This window comes from Periplaneta americana, chromosome 16 (assembly GCF_040183065.1).
Source record: "Periplaneta americana isolate PAMFEO1 chromosome 16, P.americana_PAMFEO1_priV1, whole genome shotgun sequence".
Classification (NCBI taxonomy): domain Eukaryota; kingdom Metazoa; phylum Arthropoda; class Insecta; order Blattodea; family Blattidae; genus Periplaneta; species Periplaneta americana.
In genome coordinates, this window is record NC_091132.1 from 173,454,022 (window position 1) to 173,481,648 (window position 27,627).

Here is a 27,627-nt window from a genome sequence, read left to right on the forward strand (position 1 = left end):
CGTTCCCCTCCAAGACGATTCACTCGCTCCAGGTAGGGGAATAGAAAGTGCACATCGCACAGAGACTACTGCACAATGTGCAGGGTTCTGGCATGCCTGGCTTATGCAAAAGATATACAGTAGCTATAACATAGGTTATATATATATATATATATTATTGGGTTATTTTACGACGCTGTATCAACATCTAGGTTATTTAGCGTCTGAATGATATGAAGGTGATAATGCCGGTGAAATGAGTCCGGGGTCCAGCACCGAAAATTACCCAGCATTTGCTCGTATTGGGTTGAGGGAAAACCCCGGAAAAAACCTCAACCAGGTAAATTGCCCCCACCGGGGTTCGAACCCGGGCCACCTGGTTTCGTAGCCAGACGCGCTGACCGTTACTCCACAGGTGTGGACTAGGTTATATATATTGTCGTTTATTTCTTGCAAGAAAAGATGGACACTGTTGCAATGTCGATATGAGATTAACTGATCTCTGTGTCATATTGGGACTACATTTGGTATCTACGAGTTATATTAATAAATTTTATAGAACATGTCTTATGTAAAAATGTGTTTGAGGAAGTGGCGATGTTGTAACTTGTATAGCCGCGACGCTGTTATTCCCGGCGTGACTCCTCCTCTTTGCTTACGTCTTAGGAAGTGAAGGCTCTATAAAGTCTAGGTAGGTAGTATCGTTCGCCACTTTTGTTCTTTCATTGCCGAGCTACCAGACGAGGGATCTATTTGCCAAACCGTTAAACATTATCATGTCGTAGCTCCTATGATAATAACTCAAACTCACTGTAATTGAGTAAATAAATGAGCGGCAAATAACGTCCTCGTGTGCTTTCTGTGAACGCCAACGAAAGAGGCAAAATGGCGGGCGATTAAGTATTTATCGAGCCTTAGGAAATGCATGACTTCTTCATCAGCGAATTACAAGACGCACACGTTTAAATGTAGCCAATCTGCAACTTGATTGGCTGCCGGAAATGAGAACGATGGGACTATTGTAAATGCTTTCCAGCAGTTCAGTTCCTGTAATCATTGGCAATCACATAACCTCTTATTTCAGTTATGACGGATTTGAACAAGATGGAGTCTGAGGATGACCCTTTTGGCTTGCTACCACATGATAACACACACAGAATGGATGAGAATAAGACTTCATCTCAGGTAACAGTAAAGTATTGCTATGTATTTTAGTTCTGTGTGTTGAACAGGAGAGGAAAGCTTTAATTCCACACGTTATATTCAGTAGAATAAATTAGAGTGTCGTGATGTGAGGTGTATGACGTCATCATTTAGCCTGCCATTATGAAGTGTGGGTTGGTTCTACTCTCCTTATAGGAAGAAATTTTCACACAAAAGTGAAGGTATCTGTGTAAGGCCCCTGTAACACACTTGCAGAGTTTTCGCCAGCGAGAAATGTTTTGCGAGAAAATTAAAAAATTGATAACATGGATTCAAATGGACGTCCACACACTGGAAGAGATTCTCGTTCGAGGCAAAAACCTCGCGCGAGTTTCTCGTTGGAATCGGTAGCTCAGCGAATTTTCTTCACACATTTATCAAAGATGTTTGATATTTATACTCTTTATGACGATTGAATGTAGAAAAAGATGTCACAGGTGGCGATGAATTGTATTGTTTTTATTTGAAAATGAGGAAATATGGCTGTCAATTGCAGTCAGAAACTTATCGAACTTGTACGATGTCACCCGTAGGCCTATTTATATGACGCACGGGATGAAAACTGTAAAAACACGAAACTTAAAGAAGAAATCTGGAGACAAATATCAGATTATCTGAAAATACATATGGCTATATTTTATTTTGATGAGATTTAATAGTATTCATTAAATATTTGAAATAATTTATCTATATGTCTTAACAGTTTACGTAATTTTAATCAGAATATAGCAAAGAGTCCTCTATCATATCATGAATGGCAAAAAACTGTGGTCTGTTCAACCTGAAATAACGCCTAAACGTATAGTAATATCATCCAAATGGAAATCAGTGACAGAAACTCGCCTATATTTTCGTAAGATACAATGTGATTTACAAATATTTCTGGCTTTAATTTTAGGCCTGCTTGTTCTTTTCATTAACAAAATATGTTCTTATAACTACATTTTCTCATCATCTGAATATTCAGATTCAACATAGCAGCGTTCGTACGTAATTTGTAAAGTATGACAATATACTTACAGGTTATATATTTAAGTACGACAATATATGTAAATACATAACCTATAATATTTCCCCCAATGAGTGATTACTATAATCAGAAAAATGCTTTCTGCATGAAGGCAGTGCATAGCTGATCATAGCGAGGTGTGATCTGTGATAGCGAGAACTCGCCAAGTGTGTGGAGGAAGGCTCTTCGCCTCTTTCTCGCAACACATTTCTCGCTGGCGAAAACTCTTCAAGTGTGTTACCTGCCTTACTGACGTGCACATTATGATACACCTTAGGTAATAGCTGCCATGCAGAACCAGATTGGCGACGGTTCCAGATGACGTTATCTTTAAAATACCTCCTAAAATTATTCACGATGTATTTTTGTTCTGTAGGATATGAATTTATCGCATCTGGAAGCATCCAGCATGAAGACAGTGTGCGTTGACTGGAGTTACGATATCAAATCAGAGATAAAGTTTGAAGACACCACACCAGTGCCTATTAACTTTCCTGTGGTGAAATCTGAAATTGATGTAAGTGGTTCACTGTCAATATACGCATGTGAATGTAGCGCAGTTTAAACCCTTAACTGCTATCATGACGTCTATGAAACGGCTCCCAACTTTTCCACTGCCATCCCTCCTTCTACAAGCAGTATTTTGCTTCCTCTGCTTATATACCTTCCACTTGGTGTATTGGTTCTATGCTGTGAAAATCGCACAATCCTCGCTGTGTTCGACCTTGAGTAAGTGCATAGTAAAATCGACACTCGTGTTACTGACGTCATGATAGCAGTTACGGATTACGTACCTCAGACCTATTAACAGTGTCGAATTTTATTAAGTGTTTTCCAATTTTCCATTACGTTAAAAAATTGACTAGTTTTCATTTTAGACTAAGGGGAAAGGAACTGGCCACCCTACCCTCTTATCTCCTGACTTAGTTGCCTCATAATTAGTGCCTTCTTGCTATCACTTGTGAGGTTCAGAACAAGGACAACAACGTTTTGGATTTGAAAAAAAAATTGTAATTCGCAATTATATTTCTGGCAGGGAACAGAGAATTATCTCAAATGCACGGAAAAAATTGTGCCTAGGAACAGATATAATTTAAGTTTACGAAAATTGTTATTTTGTTGTTATTCATGTAGCAATTACTATCCTAGACATTGAATGATGGCTTATACAAACACATGTAAAGGCTTATACAAGACACAAGAGATTTGGAAGTCCTCTAACTTTGTTAAGAAGTACCTTTATAGAAAGATAATAAAATGATAATAGGCCTATAAATAATAATAATGATAATGGTATTAGTTATAATATAATAATAATAAATTAGTTATAATCATAATCGTAATAATAATCATAATAAATTAATATTTTTTAATGTTCTGTATTTAGAGCTATAAAATCGGCATTTAAACCGATTCCTACAGAATTCGATCTCCATAACCTTCGCTGTCTCCCACGAAACCTGTCTTCACTTGTTTTCAAAGCATGCATAATGACAACAAATTCCAGGTCTCATAGCTCAAAATTTATTTGAGATTATGAATGTTCTGAATCTGCAGCAACAATGTGTATCACAAATGAATGTGCAAGTGTGTTGTGAAAACGTAATGCAATAATATTAATAAATTCGCGGACTGAATGAAAAGCGCATATTTTCAAGGTTGAGACTGATTCCAATGTGTTACAGTACAAGCAACAGAATTAAAGAAAGGCTGTATGAAGGACGAATAGTGAGGATTACATAAGTACAGTTCCTAATAGGCTAATTTGGCCGACTCTTCAGTGTTGCCAACCAATATCAGATATCACTACTGACGGTTAATTCACAATGCCTTATAATAATAATGATAATAATAATAATAATAATAATATTGTATTAACAAGAAAGGTCGGTTCCTTATTTAACTCATCTCATCTTTATGTTGGGAGGTGTTTTTAAATGGTTCAAGAATTTGTGAAAGAGTAGGTCTATATTTTCCTCCTAGACCTCTCGCACATTATGTCCATCAGTAGTAGATTAATATGATCTAACATTAAAATGTATTTTGTCTGACAGCATAAAGTTCATTGCTTTAAGTAAACAGTTTATGATTCACGAGACCTAACCTAAAAATGTATTTTGTTTGAGCTAGTGAAATGCTCAGTACAAACTCCGTCAATGGAATACCACTTTGAAATGTATGCTTAAGAATACTAACGTCTAATAATTTTGCTATTCTAATTATAATTGGTGTCTCTTTGCGCATAATTCTTTCTTCATTATTGTCTTTCTTCAGTTCATTATACATTTGAACTGTAGATTCTTAAAGGGTATTCTGAATGGCACACATTTCTGTGTTCAAGGAATCACTGCCCTGCTATTACGTCTCTTTGGCGATATTATAACAAAAATGAAAACGCGAAAGAAATTAATTGAAATGTGAAATGGCATTTTTATCACATGTATCACACAGTATATTATATTTATTTAGCTGCACTTATCTGACTATAATACTGAATTGTAACCAAAACACAATGAACACATAAATTACTATTATGTATTAATATTTATATTGATATTAATTAATTATTAGTATGTTCAAATTTCAATTGCTTCCAATAATCGGATCAGAAATATAGAACAATTTGAATTTTCAAAATTTGAACTACCAACGACTGCTGTCACTGCTGCCAACATAAGTTAGAAAATCACTACGAGATATAGTATCTCTCCATACTGAAATTCGAAACGAGGTTTGGAAAAAAAAACTCAAACTTCAAACTAGAAAATCACCATAATCCGCTAGCATATGTAGTAATGGTGGAAAAATGTTTCGGTTTCACTCTCGGGATATTAAGTAGGCTGATCCGGACTACAAATCAATGCAGTTCAGGGGAATTATTTTTGGATTTTGAGTAAAAGTCATTACAACCTTACCGAAGAGTCAAATTGGATTCACTAGGTTTGAATAGTGAGATCTGTGACATAGGAAAACATTGACGCATATGGTCAGCTAAAACCCTTCAAGATTTACTCACTTTTCCAGGAAGATTTGTTGGATCTGGACAGAGTTAAGCAGGAACAGGAAGTAGAAGTATATACAGAAGAGGATGAAGTGTTGACTGATAGGTGAGTGTACTGTAGTAATTTTGAGCTATTCCATGTCAAATCGGCCCAAATATAGAGAAAATTGACCTTACAATTTCTAAATACAATAAAACATTTTTTGTATGTACAGAACTGTGAGACAATGCACAATCTCAGGGACTGTCAGACATGAAACCAATTTGTCGACATGGTTGGCGAGTTGGTATAGCGCTGGCCTTCTATGTCCAAAGTTGTGGGTTCGATCCCGGGCCAGGTCGATGGCATTTAAGTGTGCTTAAATGCGACAGGCTCATGTCAGTAGATTTACTGGCATGTAAAAGAACTCCAGCGGGACAAAATTCCGGCACATCCGGCGACGCCGATAGAACCTCTGCAGTTGCGAGCGTCGTTAAATAAAACATAACAACATCAAACCAATATAAAATAGGCCCAAGAAATATTTTTTTAACAATTCTTATTAACAATAATAGCTGTTTCAGGTTTCTCAATGTTAATGGTTATATATACCACAGATAAATATCTAAATTATCCCGTTATTATTATTATTATTATTATTATTATTATTAATATTATTATATCTATTTCTTACCTATGTTTATTAATGTCACACTAACATTACTTATCCAACTTTCATTATTTACTTTCATGCTGTTTTATGGTCTTGATATTAACGTAATAATTATGTAAGCAATTGTATTCAATTAGAGTTAATATTAGAGTCTGGCTGGGCGGAAGAGAAGGCTTACTGGCCTTAGCTCTGCCAGATTAAATAAATGAATTATTATTATTTTTTGAATTAGCGCCCCAAACAACCCCAGAAACAGGTATAAAGACCAAGACACCAATAAGAAACAAATTCTCCTTTATAATTGTGTGATATATGTATAAAATATAATGATTAATGTTCATTTCAGCATTGTCGATAATGTTGAGAAGAGCGTGTTACGATATTCCGCCAGCATTGATCGTGAAAAAGACAAATCAACGCAGTGTGGTAGCAAGAGGGAAGAGTGTTCAAACTTTAGCGATGTGAGTCGTAATGTTATCACCTGTGATATGTGCGACAAAGAATTTCTTACTGAGCAATCACTGAATCTTCATTCTAAAATACACAAAACTGAAAAGTCATTCAAATGCAAGGTTTGTGGAAAGTGTTATTCAAGATCGACATATTTTAGGAGACATGCTCTCGTACACGACGCCAGGAGGGCAGTCAAATGCGACTTCTGTGGAAAGTGTTTCACGCGATTACAGCTGTTAAATATACATTCCCGGATACACACTGGCGAAAAGCCATATACGTGCGAGGAATGTGGAAAGTGTTTCTCACAGTCTGGACATTTAAAGTCGCACGTACGAATACACACTGGCGAAAAGCCATATGCGTGCGAGGTATGTGGGAAGTGCTTTTCACATTCTGGACAGTTGAAGGCGCATGTACGAATACACTCTGGCGAAAAGCCATATACGTGCGAGGAATGTGGAAAGTGTTTCTCACAGGCTGGACATTTAAAGTTGCACGTACGAATACACACTGGGGAAAAGCCATATGCGTGCGAGGTATGTGGGAAGTCATTTTCACGATCTGGAAAGTTGAAGTCGCATGTACGGATACACACTGGCGAAAAGCCATATGCGTGCGAGACATGTGGTAAGTGTTTCACACACTCTGAACAGTTAAAGTTGCATGTACGAATGCACACTGGGGAAAAGCCATATACGTGCGACATATGTGGCGAGTGTTTTCCGCACTCTGGAAAGTTGAAGTTGCATTTACAAATACACACTGGCGAAAAGCCATTTACGTGCGATATATGTGGGAAGGGTTTTTCACACTCTGGAATGATGAAGTTGCATGTACGAATACACACTGGAGAAAAGCCATATACATGCGAGGTATGTGGGAAGTGCTTTACACAGTCTGGAAATTTGAAATCACATTTACGAATACATACTGGCGAAAAGCCATATACGTGCGAGGTATGTGGAAAGTGTTTCTCAAGCTCTGAACAGTTCAAGTTTCATGTACGAATGCACACTGGGGAAAAGCCATACAAGTGCGATATATGTGGCGAGTGTTTTTCACACTCTCGAAAGTTGAAGTTGCATGTACGAAAACACACAGGGGAAAAGCCATATAGGTGCGATAAATGTGGGAAGTGTTTTTTACACTCTGAACATTTGAAGGCGCATATACGAGTACACACTGGCGAAAAGCCATATACATGCGAGGTATGTGGAAAGTGTTTCTCGACATGGTCAATTTTAAACACACATGCTGGCGTACACACTGGAGAAAAGCCATACAAATGCGATATTTGTGGAACAAGATTTTCTCAAATGGTGTATCTAAGGAAACACATTCTCAGACACACTGGCCAAAGACCATATAAGTGCGAGTCTTGTGGAAAGTGTTTCTTAACAACTGGAGATTTAAACTTTCATGCCCGCATACACACAGGCGAAAAGCCTTTTAAATGCGTGGTATGTCGAAAGAGTTTCTCATCAACGGGAACCTTAAAGAAACATATGCGTATACACACAGGTGAAAAGCCATTTAATTGCGAGGTATGTGGAAAGAGTTTCTCAGCAACGGGAAACTTAAAGAAACATGTGCGTATACACACAGGTGAAAGGCCATTTAAATGCGACGTGTGTGGGAAGTGTTTTCCACATTTGGGAGCCTTAAAGAGACATTTAATGACTCACATACGTAAAACCATCCAAATGTGATGTCTGTGCATATTGTTTTTCACGAGAGACTATTGTCTACTTGTGTCCGCCTACACACGGGCTAGTCACCATTTAAATGTGATATCTGCAAAAGGAGTTATCTGTGATCGGGATGTAAATGTTTCACTTCTAAATGTTAACTCAAAAGACATCTTTTCACACGTAACTAAGTTTCACTACACTGTTATGTAAATTTCTGCTGGATAATTAGTAGATTTAAAACAAATACAGTGTGGATTATTCACTTGAGTGTCATCTGATCGCCGTTGCTTTGTGGAAAATTGCAACGTCCATAACCGTGAACCGTCGCTGGGTCAGGTAGGACTTTTGATTGCTGAAATAAATGATAAATATCTTAATTATACCAAATAACCCTGCCCTGAAACGTTACGATCAGGTTGGTAATCTGCACGTCAAGGTAATTGAGTAACAACACACATTCCCTATGTTTAAGACAATCATTCATTTAGAGTAGACAACAAAATAACTTCTTCACACGTAATATATCTTCGTCACAGGCTCATGTTGTTCAAACCCAACTAGTCACTTTACATTGATATTTACTCCTCCTTGCTGACATCCATCTTGTCGACGCATCTCACGCATAACCAATACTCAACACACACATAACCGTTACTCTCAAATTGGTCTTCCCTTAAACTTCATACAACAATGGATGCCTCCATTTCGAATTCCATACTCGTCAAATAGTTTCTGCTGTAATGACTAAGTAAAACGTAAACCAGAACTTCTTGTAGTTTGTGGTAGACTTTTAGTTACAGCACAGCTTGAGATTCAGTAACATCAAATTAAAATACCGACCGGTATTTGGCCAAAATTGACTGCACGATAGCCAGACAGAAAATCGAATGCAGTTCATGGTTAGTAGCACATCAAAACCCACTGAGTCTAAACTTTCCGGCTACGTCAGCCAAACGCTACTATCCATTACTGATAATGACGGTAATGACATACTAAAGATTTGCACATCAGTAGAAACATACACTATAAACGTCCAATGGAACGTATCCTTTGCTAACGAGTCTTCACAGCAGATTCCACATCATTCCATTCGCTTGGCGATACGTATTACCCCAACGAATCTCTCCCCGGCAGATTTAACTTAACTTCCACATAGTAAAGCCCGCTACTACATACTTTCCTCAACAAGTCGTCGTAGTCCCAGACTTCTAACGCCCCAACAGTGTTCATTTCACTGAGCCTGCCGGCACGCACCCGACCTCAATGAGTCCATATCGCAGACTGACGCTACAACCGAAATACAACAAGCTTCTCAGGCGAAATTCAAACTGGAGCTACAGTCAAAACCAATCAGCAAACGATATTATAAAATACTAACCGCTCCCCAGCCAGATATTAACTGGCCCCTCTGTTTCAACTCATCCCAGATTAAAGCAACAAAACCAGAGAATATGGAAAGACGGAAAAGTGAGAGGAAGTAAGCCATCTTTGAAAAGTAAGAAGAACTAGATCAGAAAGGAAAAAACTACAAGTCATCTATGAAGAGTTAGAATAATCAAAACAAACAGAGAAAAGCATAAAGATAGAATACAAATTATCCAAAACAAAACACTGAGAACCATTCACGGCAGTGGATGGGGAACAAGTACACGACAACTTCATGATTACCTCCAAATAGAATCTCTTCCCGAATATATACAAAAAAAATCACAAATAAACTCTATCACAAGGCAGCACTCAACAGCAACAAACTAATAAATTCTCTTGGCAGATATGATATAAACAGGAAATACAAACATCGACGACCCAAACAACTACTTTCATAAACTCAATCCATCAAAATGATATCCACAAGATTTATACTATACTCATTCAGAGCCATCTACCATAGCTGAAACAAATTTATATTTCGTTGGACACATTCGTGTCGACGGAATTTAGATACCATGCGGATACCAAAGATTATAATATTCTACAAAATTGAAGAGGAAAGGTTGATATCAACTGAAACTCTAACCAATAAACAAGATAGACGAGTTGTATAAGGATAGAAGAATAGGAAAGAAATGGCAAGGAAAAGAATGACGTGCCGAAATATAAACGGCACAACCGGGGTTATGTTTGCTGTACGTAAGGTGAGTCTTTTGATAGCATTAGCTGGCATGTACATAGTTCTCTGTTAAGGAATTTGTTTTTAGGTATTTTCTGTTAAATGAAGAACAACTATGTAGTAATGCAGCAACGCACAGACACTTTCTGACCAAGCGTCCCTCAAACTAGAGGTGCGGTTTTGTTTACGGCGATCATCGCCAGGCTTACATCGCTGGCAATTGTCGCCTGCAGTTGCTAGCAGTTAAAATGAATGCGCACGGTTTCCTTACAGCGATGATCGCCAACATAGATCGTCGGACGGGACACAGATCGCTGGAGGTTGGTTCTGAAACAACTTCAGGACGGACATCGCGGCACACATGTTCAATAATCGATATTTAGTGACGGCCATGTAGAAATATTGAGTCGAGTTATGGCAGCAAAACAAATGAGAATTCACAGCGATGTAGGCAGATAGAGAAAACACTTCGTGACGATCATCGCCGTAGCTTAACCACAGTCTAGTATACAGTCACGAACCTTGGGATGATGTTTTGCATTTCTCTGGATAGTAGCTCTCCTTACATTAACAGTCTCGGCATATGACGCACATTTTATGTCTATTTATCTTGAAAGAATTTTGACAGTAATGAACTTGCACCTGTAGAAGTGCCTCTAAAATATAAAGAAAAATATAAATAATTATCATCGTAAGTCTGAAGTTCATAGTTACGACACAAGACATAACTACTTACTGACGGAACCAAATGTCACACAAACAAAATAGAACAATGGTTTATTTGTATTGGTACAAGATTCGTTTAAGCACTTACCATTAAATGTACGCAAGCTACATTATTTGAGTTTGTAATATCTGTAATTTATGGATGGTAGATTCTAAATACTTTCTACAGTGTAAATGAATATCTTGTATTGATATCTGTACTCAAGTATCTTAGTTATAATTTTATCTACTAATTAATGTACAATTAGTAATGTCACCTTAACCCTTTTCTGTATTGTGTTGTAATTGTGATTTGTATTTACTCCCATTCAGTAAGTTTTGTTATATTCTCATTTTTATGTCATCATCGTTAATTGAAACGTTTCTTGTATATTTCATCATACCTAATTAAAACTTTCTAACACTTGTTTATATTATTTAGGTTATGTTTGTTATAGCTTCTACTGTATGATATTATGGACAGTCACGTATCAGAGATTGATTAATACTAAGATTTATTGAAAATCATCTGTCAACTGACGTTGATTACTGGGATCCGAATGATTGAAGTGGAATGCAAATGTTTTAATAAAAATGAAACTGAATCTACAAAGCCTTCTTGACTAGTAACCGTCCACAGAGTTCAATGAAGATTCCATAGTTGGCACAGCTGATAACAAGAAAACATAATCATAAAACACTACTGCCATCTAGCGTAATATTCAGATGGTACAATAATACATTTGAAGACACATTTTCGTAAGCCAATTAATATTTTATTGTATTGGAGTACTTTGTTACTTCTAATCATTATATACTTTCTTCTAATCGTGTAATAGTCAAATCCCACTCGAGTTTTGATTTTCTCTAGATAAATTTGCTCGTGTTCCACTGGCAGATTTATCGATAAAATCAAAACCTCTAGTGAGATTACTGTTGATAAAAAAATATGGAAGATTTTAAAATTGTATTAAATTTGCAATAGCTACTACACATGATTCACTCATAATACATCAGGCATTTATCCAAATTGCCCGCTTTATTCATGTGCACACTTGCAAACTTTTGGTCTGTCTGCTATTGCAAGTTGATATGTTTCCAGTGTGCAAATCTATCATTGCCCACTAATAGTATCACCTGAGTTTTTCACATTTAAGTCCCTTTACTTGCAGACAATGTCCTCAAACACTACACACTTTTTAAATTTAAATGTTTTGAGATCGGCGATTACACGTCATGAGTCACCTCTCCAGATGATATGAAATCAGCAAAATGGAACCCGAGTTATCTGCGTACACGTTGGCCTTGTCACATGGCGCATAAATTCAGTGTGAACACCTCTGTCTATTCCTATGTAAATTGTGACACTTTTTTTCACACACTTTGCCTCTTGCTTTTAACACATTTTTCACAAATATACAGTTGCATTGGACCATATAACTCACATTCCTTCAAACAATCACGGAATTGAAATTTTCGAGCTCCCACGAGCTTCCTGAGAACTCGTCTCATAGACTTTAACATCCTCTTTGCTAAAACTCTTTTGTGGTGAAATTTTTCCAGCATTGAGGATAGTCCTGTGATAACAATCAGAAGATGTCCTGTGATAACAATTGTTGTCATACCTCTAAGAAGATGTCCTGACTTCAGTACCCTCTACTTGTTCAGCTTCAGAGTCATTAAGTGCCCATAATTTCGACGATAAAGTCCAAGGTCATCACTGAGCATTCTTGGCATCGATATTTTGCAGCTGTAGAGCATTCGAGACATTGGCATATGCTTTTGCCGTGGATTTCGCCCAATACAGACCACCAAAATGTAGATCAATATCATGAAAACGGAATCTACAGTATGCGCCAAAGGTTTGTGGTACGACAGGCCATAACAATTGCGTCCAATTTCTGAAATAATGTGTACTACGTATGAGTTTGTGTTCCAGAGTTTTGTAAATACATAATATGCGTTGCTTATATCTCTGTAAGCCTATCAGTTGAGTGAATTAAATAAGCACAATATGCTATACACTTGCCCTATTGTTTACTGTAGTGTGTTTGTGTTTTGTTTTATTCTGAAAAGCCATTATTTCTCAAAACTGAAGACAGATGAATTTTGGAAAATAGGAAAATGATGTAGGAAAATTGATATTTTACTGAAAACTGCTATTTTTCTGAAAAACTTCGGGTTCCAAGCTTCAAAGCGAGGGGTCATTTATTAAAATCCGTTCAGCCATTTTCCCGTTATTTCCATTACCAGTTAAAATTATATATATATATATATATATATATATATATATATATATATATATATATTCTGCACGTAACATAATTCATTTGAATAACATTGTTACTTATCTTATTCTCGTCTGCATTTTAATATTAGGGCAAAAACAAATATCACACTTACCCTCTTACGTCTCTGTCTAGCCTCGTAATTGGTGTAAGTTAGATATAACTTTTATTAAAGTGTGTGATAATGCTGAGGAAGTCAAGCACTAGTACCAAGTTGCAGAGGCGCTTAGAGCAAAAGTCATGTTATATGCACCCGATATCTCAGAAACAATGGACCGATTATGTCTTCTAATTTAAGAAAGTGTAAATGCTCATTCACAATCAAAATTAAATATAACGTAAGCGTTAACTTAAAAATGTAAACGTTACGATAAAAATCAAGAACATTCACAATGGGAACATAAACATAACCGCGAAGATACTTGGTAACCATGGAAACATAACAACGACGTCATTTCCTCATATTCTGTCGTATATTTCGGAGCTCCATGATTGTGTTCTGTTTGCAAATGACGTAAGCATAAACATGAAAGTTTGGAGTTTGCAAACTTCCATGTTAACGTCTTACGGCAATGTTAATGTCAGTGTTTATGTGAATCATTGTGAATGATCCCATTTGGTAACCTAGGCGCAAACGTCTGTGTTTATGTTACGGTTATGTTTAATTTTCATTGTGAATTGGCCTTAAGTTGTTAAATTCTTGGGAGAATTGCGATTTCAAAACACTTACAGTATATACACACATTACTAAAATATTAGATTTTTTGTTTAAATTTATAAACAGCATAAGCTGTTGAATATTGATAGTTTATTCTACATCTAAATGGGAAAATTTACTACGTCTCTACACCAAAATAGTATAAGGATTTGAGATCTAAACGTGTGAATAATTTTTTCGCGGCATGATTTATATTATTGCAAAATACAGAGTTTCTGGACGCACATCACCAAGCCAGGGATACTGACAATATGTTGATAAATAATTATTTATGTGAATCGTTGGTAAATACATGTAATAAAATAATTAGAGTCGAACTACACGATTAACCAAATTTCCTGGCTATTCAGATATATGCATCGTTATTTTTCTTATCTAAAATGCTGAATTTGAAACCTTTCCGAAATGAACGCAGCAGACTAGATGACAAAATTTTCTCGACCAAATATTACCAGGCAATACCCATATTTATTCTAAGTTTTATTTTCTTCTTGAGTGTCATTTATAATTGTTGCTTTTGCTCTGAGTTATTTGAAATTTTCCACCTCTTCAAAGGATAAATTTCCAGTTTTTACGTTTACATAATGTTTTACTATGCTGCTCACGACATATAATCAACAATTGTGTCAAATGTGCTAGCAGATAAGCGAACAGATCTGGTGCTATCCTTAAACTTAATTCAAAGCCGTGCTGTTACTCCAACTGCAGTTTGTCTATGGCGGCGGTAGCAAAGATTATTTCGCACGATCGAATGCGTATCTTTCTAAGTGTTATACTTTTCCGGTTATTTTTCCTCAGTCAATTGAGAGCAAAATCGTGGTAGCTCTTGGCTCTTGACTCTCGACTCATTTCGCTGGAATGGTGACCTTCATTTCACTCAGACGGTAGATGATAACCTTCATAGTTGGTAAAGTGTTGTAAAATAAATCAACAAAAATGCAATGTTACAAAATAATAGCCTACGAGTATTGTAAATACATACCGGTATACAAACATTAACTTAAAAATAATAATAAACATAATAAACTAAGAAACAGAGATTGAATATATATATATACACAATCAGTATTAACTTTAAAATAGTAATAATGAAAAAATATATATAATAAAAAAAGAGACTGAATACATAATCAAAAACAGGAAAATAAATTTTGAACTGTGGACCCAGTAGTAGCGGTTTGTCTGTAGAAATATCAGTAATTCTTGCAGCTGTAATAGAAAATTTAACTTGCATTACTAGCGACATCTTACTGTATATTGTTGAACTTTTTATGTGTTGTTTTATGAATGACTGATCTCAACGCAATAAACCATTCTTTCTTATTCCGAATTGTACAAGCACGAAATACTGAATAGACCCAAAACTAGTCCGTATCCAAAAGAAAAATGTAGTATTTGAAGTCTGACTTAAATAATTGTCAATTTATAAAATATTTGCATCTCGGTACCATCTGGGTTGTAGGCTATCTCATCCAGTGTTGCCAACTGGACGGAAATTCCGCCAGAACTGACGGAAATTCAACGTAACGGACGGGGGAAAAAAAGGCTTTTATGGGTGACGGATTTTCTGGCGGAAATTACGATTTACATCGTCTTTTGACATTTTTGGCTGCTGTCATTTTTAATCGTTACTTTTTGGGAGATATTACTTTTTATTTGAACAGCCATGCCTGTTCCGTACTATGTATAAGAATCCCCTGTTCAGATTTACTCGTAATCACGTTATTATTATTTTAATCAGGATTGGTAAGTAAGTTGTGTTAAAATTTGCTTTATTTATTTATTGGGTCTTTTTTTTTTTAATTTTGACGGATTTACGGGTGTTATACTGACGGAAATACAATTTAATGGTTGGCTACACTGATCTTATCATCGTAGCCCACTCTCCATGGCCCTTTAGATCCTACAGCTTTGGTTGTCTGAATGAATAAAGTTTAGGTTGATGTCTTGGTAAAAGTTTCGTTTGCTGGAAGTGTTGAATTATTGGACAGGTAGGTTACAATATTTTACATTCAAGGGTAATAATTATTTCTATGTGAAATTGATAAATTTAATTTACTTCTTAAAATTTCGCAATTTTAGGGGTTTTACAACGTGTTCAATAGGCTAATAAGAGCGGAAAACAAGTAGCCTATAGTGAAGGTAACTATTTTTAGCCTACCTCTGCCATATTTATATGCGAATGGCGAAACGGTTGTCGTATATGTGATAAGGTTAGTGAGTTTGTTGAGGTTGATTTATAAGTGATATTAGTACGCTCGTTACTTATATATCTCCTTAACTGATCCACTGACATTGTCACATACCTCGATCGTTTGGCCGTTCCTATATAAATATGGTAGAGAATACAATAAATTGTCATCTCAAGATATATCAAGGATAAAAAGATAGTCTTGAATATATTATCTGTTTAGATTAATGACGGTGTATGTAGTACATATATACCGGTATTTTACTATTATTCATATATCGTAAGAAGTTATACGAGTAGCTTGAAGTATATCGGCCTGAGTGGCGAAATCTGTATAGTGCTGGCCTTTTTTGCCCGAGGTTGCGGATTCGATTTCGTCCCAGATCGATAGGTTTACTAGCTATCGATCCGGGACGACAGAATTTCAACACACCGGCGACGCTGATATAGGCTCGGCACTTGCGAGCGTCGTTAAATAAACAATAACTTTTATTTTTAGCTTGAACTGTAATATGAAAACGAGATTTATACTTACTACGTTGATTTTATTCGGATAGGCTAGTCGGTTTCCTGACGGGCAGTGACTCATTCGCTATTTTGGATCTCAGTTCATTTGTGCTGGTTACGTCTTCCAAGTACTTATAAACTGATAATATTTAAGTAGTATGATAACTTCTGTGCATATCTGCAAAAGTCTTCTCTATTGAATGTAACTTCGATCCTTGAACGAAGAAAGCTAAGTAGGCATGGTTATTAACCATGGAAGTTATGAAGAAAAACATAATAGGCTGGCCCAGGTGTTAGCGTGTGTGCATATGATATGGATGAAACTTACAAATTTACCTTTCTGAGATTCAAGGGATGAGGTGATTGTACAGAAAACGTAACTACTCCATGTCAAAATTGTATATAGAAATGCAATATTGGACCACGCTAATTTATTGTCATCAGATAGGGTTACCAGTTTTCAGAAATGAAAGATCGACACATGTAGACGATAACTGGTATGTAGGAATGAAAATTGTAACTTAGGCCCCTACTTGTTAAATATATTTTAAAATTAAACACGTTTTTAATATTACATAAAATATTTCCAGAAACATTGTTAAAATGACATAAATAATCACAAGGAAAAAAACAATAAGTGATATTATGATATAGGCCTACTTCTTCGCAAATGAATATCTGAAATAAAATTAGAGTTAACACTCAGCTCCCTTTAAGAGGACTTTGTTTTAGTTCATTACAATGAAATTCCGAACACAACGAATTCTCATCTACTAGAAATTGTAGTATGGTCACAGTCTAGTATATACAGTCACGAAGCTCAATACTTAATAAATATGCAACCACTGATAGTTGCTGACCACCAGGATCGCTACTATCGCCTCATCATAAACCCCTTTCCCTAGCAGACGATAATGTATGTTCTGGTTTTCTATTTCAGTGTATGGAGCTCAGTGAAATATTATATTATAACTTTATTGCGTATCATTGCTAAGTTTTATTTAGTGTAACGTGTCTATAAGTTCCGTTTACTTCTTGTTGCATAATATGTTGCAGAAATAATTACAAAACTGTGTTATTTTAATGTGAAGAGAATTTTACGTGTTAACATAATTTGTTTGTATCAACATTTTTAGTTTAGAATGGAAGCTATTTTGAGGTTCAATAAAAACGAATTTATATTCTGATTTTAATTTAGCACATCTACGTTCCATAATTTTAGACAGAAAATTTACCATACCACTCCTATGAAATTAGTGTACGTACGATTGTGTTACTTCGTCTCTTAGGTAGTAGAGAAATACAATAATTGAGTACTCAATTGTAGTATTAGAATACAGACTAATAGAATGTGACGGGTATCTTACATGACATATTTAATTATAATGTATAATTGCGAATATAGGAATATAAGTTAAATGTGGTAAACATAACCTATAATTTCCAGATGACGTAACATACATAGTATGTAGTGGCAGGGTATTGGAGACCACTAAAATTAGACAGAAAGGGGCAACTGGTACAGTAAACATAACCTATAATTTGAACATATCTAAATATTCGTGCGGTGCAACTGAAAATTATTGAATCGTGCATAAATGAATGTACAAGAATTTCGCAATATTTAATCGAAATAAGGGCAGGTATTACACATACGAACAACGTAATTTTCACACCAAAAATCATATTACACCTTAACTCGGAAGGAATTATGTCTGAAGTGTCTCCTAATCATTGTTTCAAATTTTATTAATGCAATTACACTACGTTTTAGAGAAATATATGTTACTCTTTATCCATTGCAACTAATTTATATGGGTCAAACGCCGCCCTTCGTGATCGGGTTAAGCGAGTTACATGGTCTGCCTTACGGCCTATATTAGATCACGATCACAATCGATTGTTGTTAGTACTCACAGCGCTCCAAGCTGCTAGCAACTATCGCGAGAAATGCAAAAAATCATCCCAAGCTTCGTGACTGTATATACTAAACTGTGATATGGTTTCCACTAGTGAACTGTAGGCGATTTCGTTCTTTGGTCCACTGACCACTCTTCATGAGGAATATCCGTTCCATATGTGCAGGAATATTGGGAAATATTGGCAAATTAGCAAGAACTCTGAATAGTGACAGGAAAATTTACGTCTCTAATAGAGAACTTTGCAAATATCCTTTTGTCTTTTTTTTCTCAGTTTCTGCAAACTCGCCAAGATTTCTGAATTACGACAGAAGATCACGGTTGTTTATTTCCAGCTGTTTTGAAGCCAGACAGCGTGTGGGCCGTGGATTATTAAGAAGTAGAAACAAGCAAGGAAAGGTTCGTATTCCATAACTTTGTTCATCCAGTTGGCGATTTCCAGCAAATGAGATACTTTATCAACTGCCTTGTCTCTCTTTCCTCTGCTGATGAATCCAGGACGCAGTTAAAAAAATTACCCCACATTTTTCTCTTAATGCGTTAAGGGGAAAACCCCGGAAAAACTCAACCAAGTAACTTGTCTCAACCGGGTTTTGAACCTGGGACCACTACTTGTTTCATAGTCACACGTGCTAACCGTTACTGCACAGCACTGGACTATTTGAATACAGTGTTGCCAACACATAAATTGTATCCCCGCCAGTTTAACACCTATAAATCCATCAGAATTCGTCAAAATTAAATTTAAAAAATTAGACCCATTCAATATATCTATAAAAATAAAAGCAAATTTTAACACAATTTATTTACCAATATTGATTAAAATATTAATTCGTCAACCTCTGACTTCATTACTACGAGAAAATCTGAAACAAGGGATTCTTTGACATGGTACGACCTTAGATCATAATATAACATATTATATACATATATGATCTAGGGTACGACAAGTTCAATGAAAAAGTAAAATCCCCCCAAAATTAAAAAAAAAGAATAAAATAAGATGATAGCAGCTAAAAAAGTCAAAAGATGATGTAAATCATAATTTCCGCCAAACAATTCGTCACCCGTTAAAACCATTCTTTTCCCGTCCGCTACGTTAAAATTCCGTCAGTTTCGACAGAATTTCCGTCCAGTTAGCAACACTGTTTGAATTTTGGATCAGCTGATCACTAGTGGAGTAGTGAACCTGTTGGATTGGGATTGGGATTGATTTGTCACTGTGAAGATTCTGTTACTTCCTATGCAGTACGAATAATCACCTGGATCGAAGTTTTGATGAGTGTGATTGTGATCGTGGGATCCATGATAGTTATATTAAAATAATGACTGGATAGGATATTGTAGCTGCATATATTGCAAAAACTATGTGATCTTCAAATCAGGTACTTAAGACGGTAACATATAGGGATTTTTTAAACATTAATATTGATTAAGCATCCAATTTTCATGAAGATTCTCATACAAACGTTTGTATAAAGTAATGTTATTCGTACATAGCCACGTTAATCTTAACGATCCTAACCTCACACTACCTTTGTTTATAAATCTCGTAGTTAGTATTATTAAACTGCTACAATAAGCATTATAATTAATTGAAAAGAAAATAGATATCAATGTTTATTCATCCAGAAGGGTTAAACAAATACAATAACATCTATTTACACAATTGACTAGAAGTCAGTAATTATCATTGTAGTGATATCAGTGTAGTCACTGTACTTATCACAATGAGTTATTTCACGGTTACCATTTCAGCCACTCACGGCTCCGTTGGTATTTCATTGGTTAATGAACAGTTCAGTCTCGGGGGTGATCGTGATTTTTATTCACTAATGACAAATCGCTGTTTTCTTTGCTCTCTAATGGATAGTCTGGCATTTGTTTCGATGAAGTGTAGATATTGAAGACGTATAATTTTTCATCTGGAATGTTATATAATCGAAATTTTCGTAATACATCGCAATCGTTACTGGCTTCAAACTCATTCCAACGTAATAAGTTGCAACGTTTCAGAAAAATGAACGGCTTTCAATGTTATTTACTTTTTCACAAAATTTCAACGAAGTTACTCGTCTCTGATACACTATCACTATCCTAATACAACAGGTCAGCATATGCTGTACTGTACTGACTCTTAGGCCCGTAACACACTTGCAGAGTTTTCGCCAACGAGAAATGTGTTGCGAGAAAATTCAAAGATTGATAACATGGATTCAAATGGACGTCCACATACTGGAGGACATTCTCGCTCAAGAAAAAAACCTCGCGCGAGTTTCTCGCTGCAATCCGTAGCTCAGCGATTTTTCTTGACACATTTATCAAAGATGTTTTCATTTATACTCTTTATGACGATTGAATGTAGAAAAAGATATCACAGGTGGCGGTAAATTGTATTGTTTTTATTTCAAAAATGAGGAAAGATGGCTGATAATTGCAGTCAGAAACTTATCGAACTTGTACGATGTGACCCATAGGCCTATTTATATGATACACGGGATGAAAACTATAAAAACACGAAACTTAAAGAAGAAATCTGAAGCCAAATACCTATCAGATTATCTATATTTTATTTTAATGAGATTTAATAGCATTAATTAAACATTTGAAACAATGTATCTATATGTCTTAACAGTTTACGTAATTTTAATCAGAATATAGCAAAGAATTCTCTATTATATCAAGAATGGAAAAAAAAAAAAAAAAAAAAAAAAACTGGTCCATTGAACCTTAAAAAAAACGCCTAAACGTATCATCATTCAAATCGAAACCAATGTCCAAAACTCGCCCTTATTTTCGTAAGGTACAATGTGATTTTCAGATATTTCTGGCTTTAATTTTAGGCCTACTTTTTCTTTTCATGAACAAAATATGTTCATGTAACTCCATTTCCTCATCATCTGAATACTCAGATTCAACATAGCGTTCGTACGTAATTTGTAAAGTACGTAAATATACTTACAGGTTATATATTTAAGTACGACAATATACTTAAATACATAACCTAAAATATTTCCTCCAACGAGTGATTGCTATAATCAGAAAAATGCTTTCTGCATGAAGGCAGTGCATAGATGATCATAGCGAAGTGTGATCTGTGATAGCGAGAACTCTTTAAGAGTGTTACGGGCCTTACTCTATTACATTCTGAACTGGTATTATCACGAGGTAAGGAAAAACAGTTACAAAAAGCTACTTGAATTACTGCCAATTATATGATGTAATACCTACTATATTATTCGAGAGGATATAAACTGATATATTATACGTAAGCAGTTGTATCCCAACCTGTTCTCTTAGCACAGTGGTTATGATCATGAACTGATAAGAAGACGAAATTTTTATGCGATCGGATACTGGTGTGATGAAAGATAACTAGGCCTATATTTAAAATAGAAAATAAGATAGAACAGGAAGAAGTGAGATTAGTAATAGTGAGATGAAGTTACATTTAAAAAAATGTAAATAGAACTTTTCTACTGACAAAAATTATTTATGACGTAATTTTTCTTCACATCGATATCCCCAGTTTTCACGGCAGATATGGTGGCTGAGATAAAATGCACTACGTACATGACAACTTCCTATTGTGTGTAGAGGAGCTAAAAGTAGTGGATTTTTTACTACAATACATAGTACCAGTATTGTATTGTATTGTATTCTATCTTATTTATTAACATTCCAATGGTATTCGTACATTGCTTCACAGCTGGAATATAGAACAAGTCAAAAAACTTAATACTATAGTCTTAATTCATAGTCACAGTCTAGTTGAAATATATACAGCAAAGGTTTACAGTACAAAACACGGTTTTAGTGTCAATTTCATGAAGCCTTGTTGAATGTCATGAATTCACCTACAGAATAGAAGGCGTGAGAAATTAGGTACTTCTTTAATTTGCCCCTAAATAATGTTATGTTTTGAGTTTCATTGTTTATAACAATAGGCAGGCAGTTGAAAATTTTTACAGCCATATAACGCACTCCTTTTTGATAGCACGATAGACTTGCCGATGGAGTATGAAAGTCATTGTTTGACGTGTATTTATGCTATGAACTGTTGAATTAGTTACAAAATTTTCACGATTACATACGAGGAAGATTATTAATGAAAAAATATACTGACAAGCCATGGACATTATTTGTAGTTTTTTAAAAATAGTCCTACACGATTCCCTAGATTTGGCACCTACTATTATTCTAATTAGTCTTTCTTGTAGTAGGAATATACTGTTACTATCTGCCCAGAATATTATTCCACTTGGAAGTATGCAAAGTATATTGTTTTTAAGGTATTGATATTTACTATCTTTTGCATAGATCGAATAGGAAAACATGCTGAATTTAGTTTGGGGGTAATTTCTTTAATATGATTTTTTCAGTTTAACACATTATCGATTTTTAAGCCTAGAAATTTGTTTGTTGTTGTTGTTGTTGTTTCTGGGATCTATTGTTAATTATGGCGCTTGAAACTTGCGTGGTTCAATTTAGACAGGATTTAAATTGAATTGTGTTAGTTTTGTTATAATTTAATACTAATTTATTGACTTAGAACCAGTCACGTATTTTGAGGAGAATTTCCTATGATGAAAACTGGAATGTGTTGGTGTTATTGGTTGTAATTACTACACCTGTGTCATCTTTGCACGTCAGAATCGTTGCTGATCTCCATCAGGGTTTGCCCTGACTTCGTCCTCATCAGGTGCTAAAACTGTTCAATATTCTTTTTTAGGAGATAAGTGGTTTCAGACATGTTTAGAAATTTAAATAATGTGTTTAGTATTTGGCTCTTTAAGTTGGTGGGGATAAGGCCACTAGGCCTTTTTTCATCTCCATCAAGATATTACACTCGGTTAAGAGAGAAGTTTTATATGATATTCTTATTGAATTTGGTATTCGCAAGAAACTAGTTCGATTAATTCAAATGTGTCTGAGTGAAACGTACAGCACAGTCCGTATAGGTCAGTTTCTGTCAGATGTGTTTCCAATTCACTGCGGGCTAAAGCAAGGAGATGCACTGTCACCTTTAGTTTGTAACTTTGCTCTAGAGTATGCCATTAGGAAAGTCCAGGATAACAGAGAGGGTTTGGAGTTGAACGGGTTGCTTGTCTATGCGGATGACGTGAATATTTTAGGAGAAAATTCACAAAGAACGAGGGAAACAAAGGAATTTTACTTGAAGCAAGTAAAGAAATAGGTTTGGAGGTAAATCCCGCAAAGACATATTATATGATTATGTCTCGTGGCGGGAATGTTGTACGAAATGGAAATATAAGAATTGGAAATTTATTCTTTGAAGAGGGGGGAAAAATTCAAATACCTGGGAGCAACAGTAAGAAATATAAAAGATACTCGAGAGGATATTAAACACAGAATAAATATGGGAAATGCCTGTTATTATTCGGTTGAGAAGTTTTATCATCCAGTCTGCTGTCAAAAATTCTGAAATTCAGAATTTATAAAACAGTTATATTACCGGTTGTTCTTTACGGTTGTGAAAAGTGGACTCTCACTATGAGAGAGGAACATAGGTTAAGGGTGTTTGAGAATAAGGTGCTTAGGAAAATATTTTGGGGCTAAGAGGTATGAAGTTACAGGAGAATGGAGAAAGTTTCACAACACAAAATTGCACGCATTGTATTCTTCACCTGGCATAATTAGGAACATTAAATACAGACGTTTGAGATGGGCAGGGCATGTAGCACGTATGGGTCAATCCAGAAATGCTTATAGTGTGTTAGTTGGGAAATCGGAGGGAAAAACACCTTTGGGGGGGCCGTAACGTAGATGGGAGGATTATATTAAAATGGATTTGAGGGACGTGGGATATGATGATAGAGAATGGATTAAGCTTGCTCTGGATAGGGACAAATGGCGGGCTTATGTGAGGGCGGCGATGAACCTTCATGTTCCTTAAAAGCCAGTAAGTAAGGATCAAGATATTACAATTTCATGAATAGAATATTAAAATTACAATTACAGTATAATCTAAGTACTATAAACTATCTGGTTAATGAACAGTAGAGAATTTCTTGTAGAAGTAAAGAACAAACAAAGAATTATTTACTCAATTAGAAATTAAATCCAGAATAATTATACAGGGATGAAATTACAGCAGATTGGAGTATTTTATGCTAGAAGAAGAAAATTGTTTATGAGAAGCCATGTCTAAACGAGTCTCAATTACTTACCATGTGTCTAGTAAGTAAGATTGCGTTTGAACTGAAGATTATCACTAGAATATTGTTTTGACAGTCCCCGATACTAGCTGCTAGCGAATCGAGGGTCTTGGCAGGGTCTTGTGTATGAAGATTTTGTACAAGGTAATGGGATGTGAATTAGATCGTAGCAAGTTTTAATAACTTTCTCAACAGTTGAGTTTCTGTAACCACTATCAATTACGTAACTTTTTCTTTCAGTTGTGTTGGATGTGATCAAAATGGAACCTGCAGTTGAACTGTTGGGCTCACAACTACATGATAACAGATACGAAATGGAAGGAAATAAGGCTTTATCAAAGGTAAACTGCAAAGTCTTACTATGTGTTTTTTTAATTGTTTGTCTAAGGCCCAATTGTATAAAACTCCCTGACTAAAGATCAACTTTGATCGAAAATTGAAATTGATCGAGTTCAGACACTTCTTCTATTGTATAAAACTTTTCTGCGATCAAATTACCTTGGTTCAAATGCAATCTAAGTTCACGTGAAAAGGATTTGGCAACATCGCATAAACAGGTGCATTATGTGATGTGCGGGCCATGTTGTACAGGTTTGTTCAGTGTTGCCAATCTAGCGACTTTAACTCTTTTTCAACAGCAATTTCTTTTAACTTTTATATTGCTTAAATAGGAATTTAGCGACCTTTTTAGCACCCCATAGTGACAAAATTTAATCTTTCTTTGTTGATAATGAGAAATCTAGCGACTTTACAACTACTTTTTGGCGATTTTCCGTACACTATGTTGGAGACACTGGCTTGTTTTGTGCAATGTAAATAATGGCGGACAATAAGAAGAAGGTTGACTGTTCTCCAAATTGTTATCATGTCATGGTGTTTGATACTGCTAAACATAATAATGCTTTATAAAACGACAATTTTCGTTTAGTAATACAGTTAATTGATCATTTATGAATGTACCTATCATATCCATTAATAATTAATGGTTGTTATAAACATAATATAATTATAGGTTATGTTATTTGATAGTGCTGAACACGATAGAGGCTTATAAAGTATAGGATTGTTTGTGTATTAAGACAAGAAATTAAAAAAAATATATATATGTACCTCCCATATCTGTTAATATTAATAATAATAATAAAGAGGCCTAATGGATATTTTATTTGCACAATCTGTCACTCGTATATTTCAAACAGAATAGAAATAACTGAATTTATATCATCTAACTTAATCGGAGAAATTTCTTCAGTCAAAGTTGACTTCAGTTTGAGACAAATTAATCTCAGATTAGACTTTATACAACACAAAATTCCAAGTTAAGCTAGAACGAGAATCAATTTAACTTCTGATCTAAGATTGATTGGTTTATACAATCGGCCCTTACAGTACCAGAAGATTACACATTTCAACATTTCACAGTTTATTCAGTAGATTAAATTATGGCCTTGTGCTGTTACTGTCTGGTATATGGCGTCGTGAATTGGTCTGGCATTATGAAGTGTGCTTGGTTCTACTCTCCCCATGGGAAGAAACGTTGACACGAAGTTCAGCTAGTCTGTGTGACCACTGCTCACCCTGAATAGTATCGAGTAACGTAATTTGGTCCCAAAACCGTATTGAACTGCTGTTCTGTTTGGTACCTCGGTATGAAACTTAGACTTATCTTGGCTATCATGTCAGAGAGATTTTCCTCTGTACTCCACAACATCTGTTTCAGTTGTACTGTAATTTCTAAGCCATAATTGTATTTCAGCCGAGGTGCTTCCTTATATCCTACAACAGTACCGTAGAAGAGGGTAAAGTCGATCAAAATTTTGCAATTTTTTAATGATATTGAGGTTACGCAATGGAGCGAAGTTGCTCAGAAAATAGCATTTTGTCGTCATATCCTTCACTTATGAAACACGTTACAAGAATTGAATTACAATTTATAAAAAACTGTTTTTTGTATTTGACTTGTGATCGAAGTTACCTGCTTAAATAGGGTAAAGTCGATCACCATTGAATTTTTAGTTTAAGATCGATTTTAAAATTTTGCGGAGTAAAGTCGATCACTGTTTATGTTTTTAAAAAAACAAATTAAGTGTATTACATATACTTTATTTGTTATAAGGGGTGTAAAAACAATAATAATCTTCAATATATGCCTATAGCATTATATAGTGTATCTTTTGTTACTGTGATCATACTATTCGATGCAATTAGGCCTATAGGTCTCCACTGTACAATCGTGACTATGATTGCCAACTTATAAAACATAAAAACACATTTTAATACTTCACATACCAACAAACAAAGATTTAAGAATTCAACATTTACATTGAAATACCACCCTTCTATTACAATCTAAAATGCAATTCAACATTGCTTAGGTTTATATCAGATGTTATTTGAAATCTTCCCCTCCTCATGTCACTTTAGAAACTACGTTGTTCCCATAGTCAAGGACAGAGGGGTGTACAAAATATGTTCCTTTGGCAGTGCTTCTTTTACGCAAGAAATTCACCATAATTTCGTCTTCCTCTTTCCCCACTATCTCATCAATATAAGCTATACTATGGCACTTTTCTGTTTATAAGTGTTAGTTGGAGGTATTTCGGTGAACAATTTATTCTTTCTGCTGGTCCTATCTGTTTCGAGTAGATCGATGGCATGATCGACTTAACCCTACAAAGGTACAAGTTTTCTTAAATTAATAAGTTTCAATACTAACATTTACGAACTGCAAAACTATAATTTCAGAGTACAATCTCAACGAAAAAGTACTAACGTATACTTCCTGTCTCCTTTCACTTCTGACTATAATTTAGAGTTTGTTTTCATTTAAGAGAAAAAGTTGAAAATAACAATTTTCACTTCAACGGTAATTACACAGTGTTCCCATTGTTGGCATTCGCAGGCTTTTTGTTATCCCTCTCCCTTACATTTGCAATGTCAGGCAATGAAGTCAGAATATCAAAATTTTAACAAGTAAGTGAGAAAATATATAATTTTCAATAAAAATCGCAAATGATC

The 27,627-nt window shown here is 35.3% G+C and overlaps 3 protein-coding genes across 8 annotated transcripts in view; all 3 read left to right on the forward strand.

Annotated features, from left to right (window-relative positions):
• LOC138691958 (zinc finger protein 664-like) overlaps positions 1-5,298 on the forward strand; it is a 37,740-nt gene extending 32,442 nt beyond the window's left edge. For all 3 annotated transcript variants that reach the window (XM_069814637.1, XM_069814636.1, XM_069814635.1), the window contains exons 6-8: positions 1,064-1,164; positions 2,568-2,708; positions 5,216-5,298. The gene's annotated coding sequence lies outside the window, so the exon portion shown is untranslated. The remainder of the gene's footprint in view (positions 1-1,063; positions 1,165-2,567; positions 2,709-5,215) is intronic.
• Positions 5,299-5,896: 598 nt separating this feature from the next.
• Positions 5,897-11,420, forward strand: LOC138691960 (zinc finger protein 234-like). The gene has a single exon (XM_069814640.1). It carries the CDS (start codon positions 6,172-6,174, stop codon positions 8,008-8,010), a length of 1,839 nt encoding a protein of 612 aa, XP_069670741.1. The 5' UTR covers positions 5,897-6,171; the 3' UTR covers positions 8,011-11,420.
• Positions 11,421-15,691: 4,271 nt separating this feature from the next.
• LOC138691962 (zinc finger protein 665-like) overlaps positions 15,692-27,627 on the forward strand; it is a 35,800-nt gene continuing 23,864 nt past the window's right edge. For 3 of the 4 annotated variants that reach the window (XM_069814645.1, XM_069814643.1, XM_069814646.1), the window contains exons 1-2: positions 15,692-15,804; positions 24,850-24,950. In XM_069814645.1, coding sequence (XP_069670746.1) covers positions 24,870-24,950 — 81 coding nt within the window. In that variant the 5' untranslated portion in view covers positions 15,692-15,804; positions 24,850-24,869. Of the gene's footprint in view, positions 15,805-18,704; positions 18,830-24,849; positions 24,951-27,627 lie in introns of all 4 variants that reach the window. The other variant, XM_069814644.1, reaches the window with a different exon arrangement.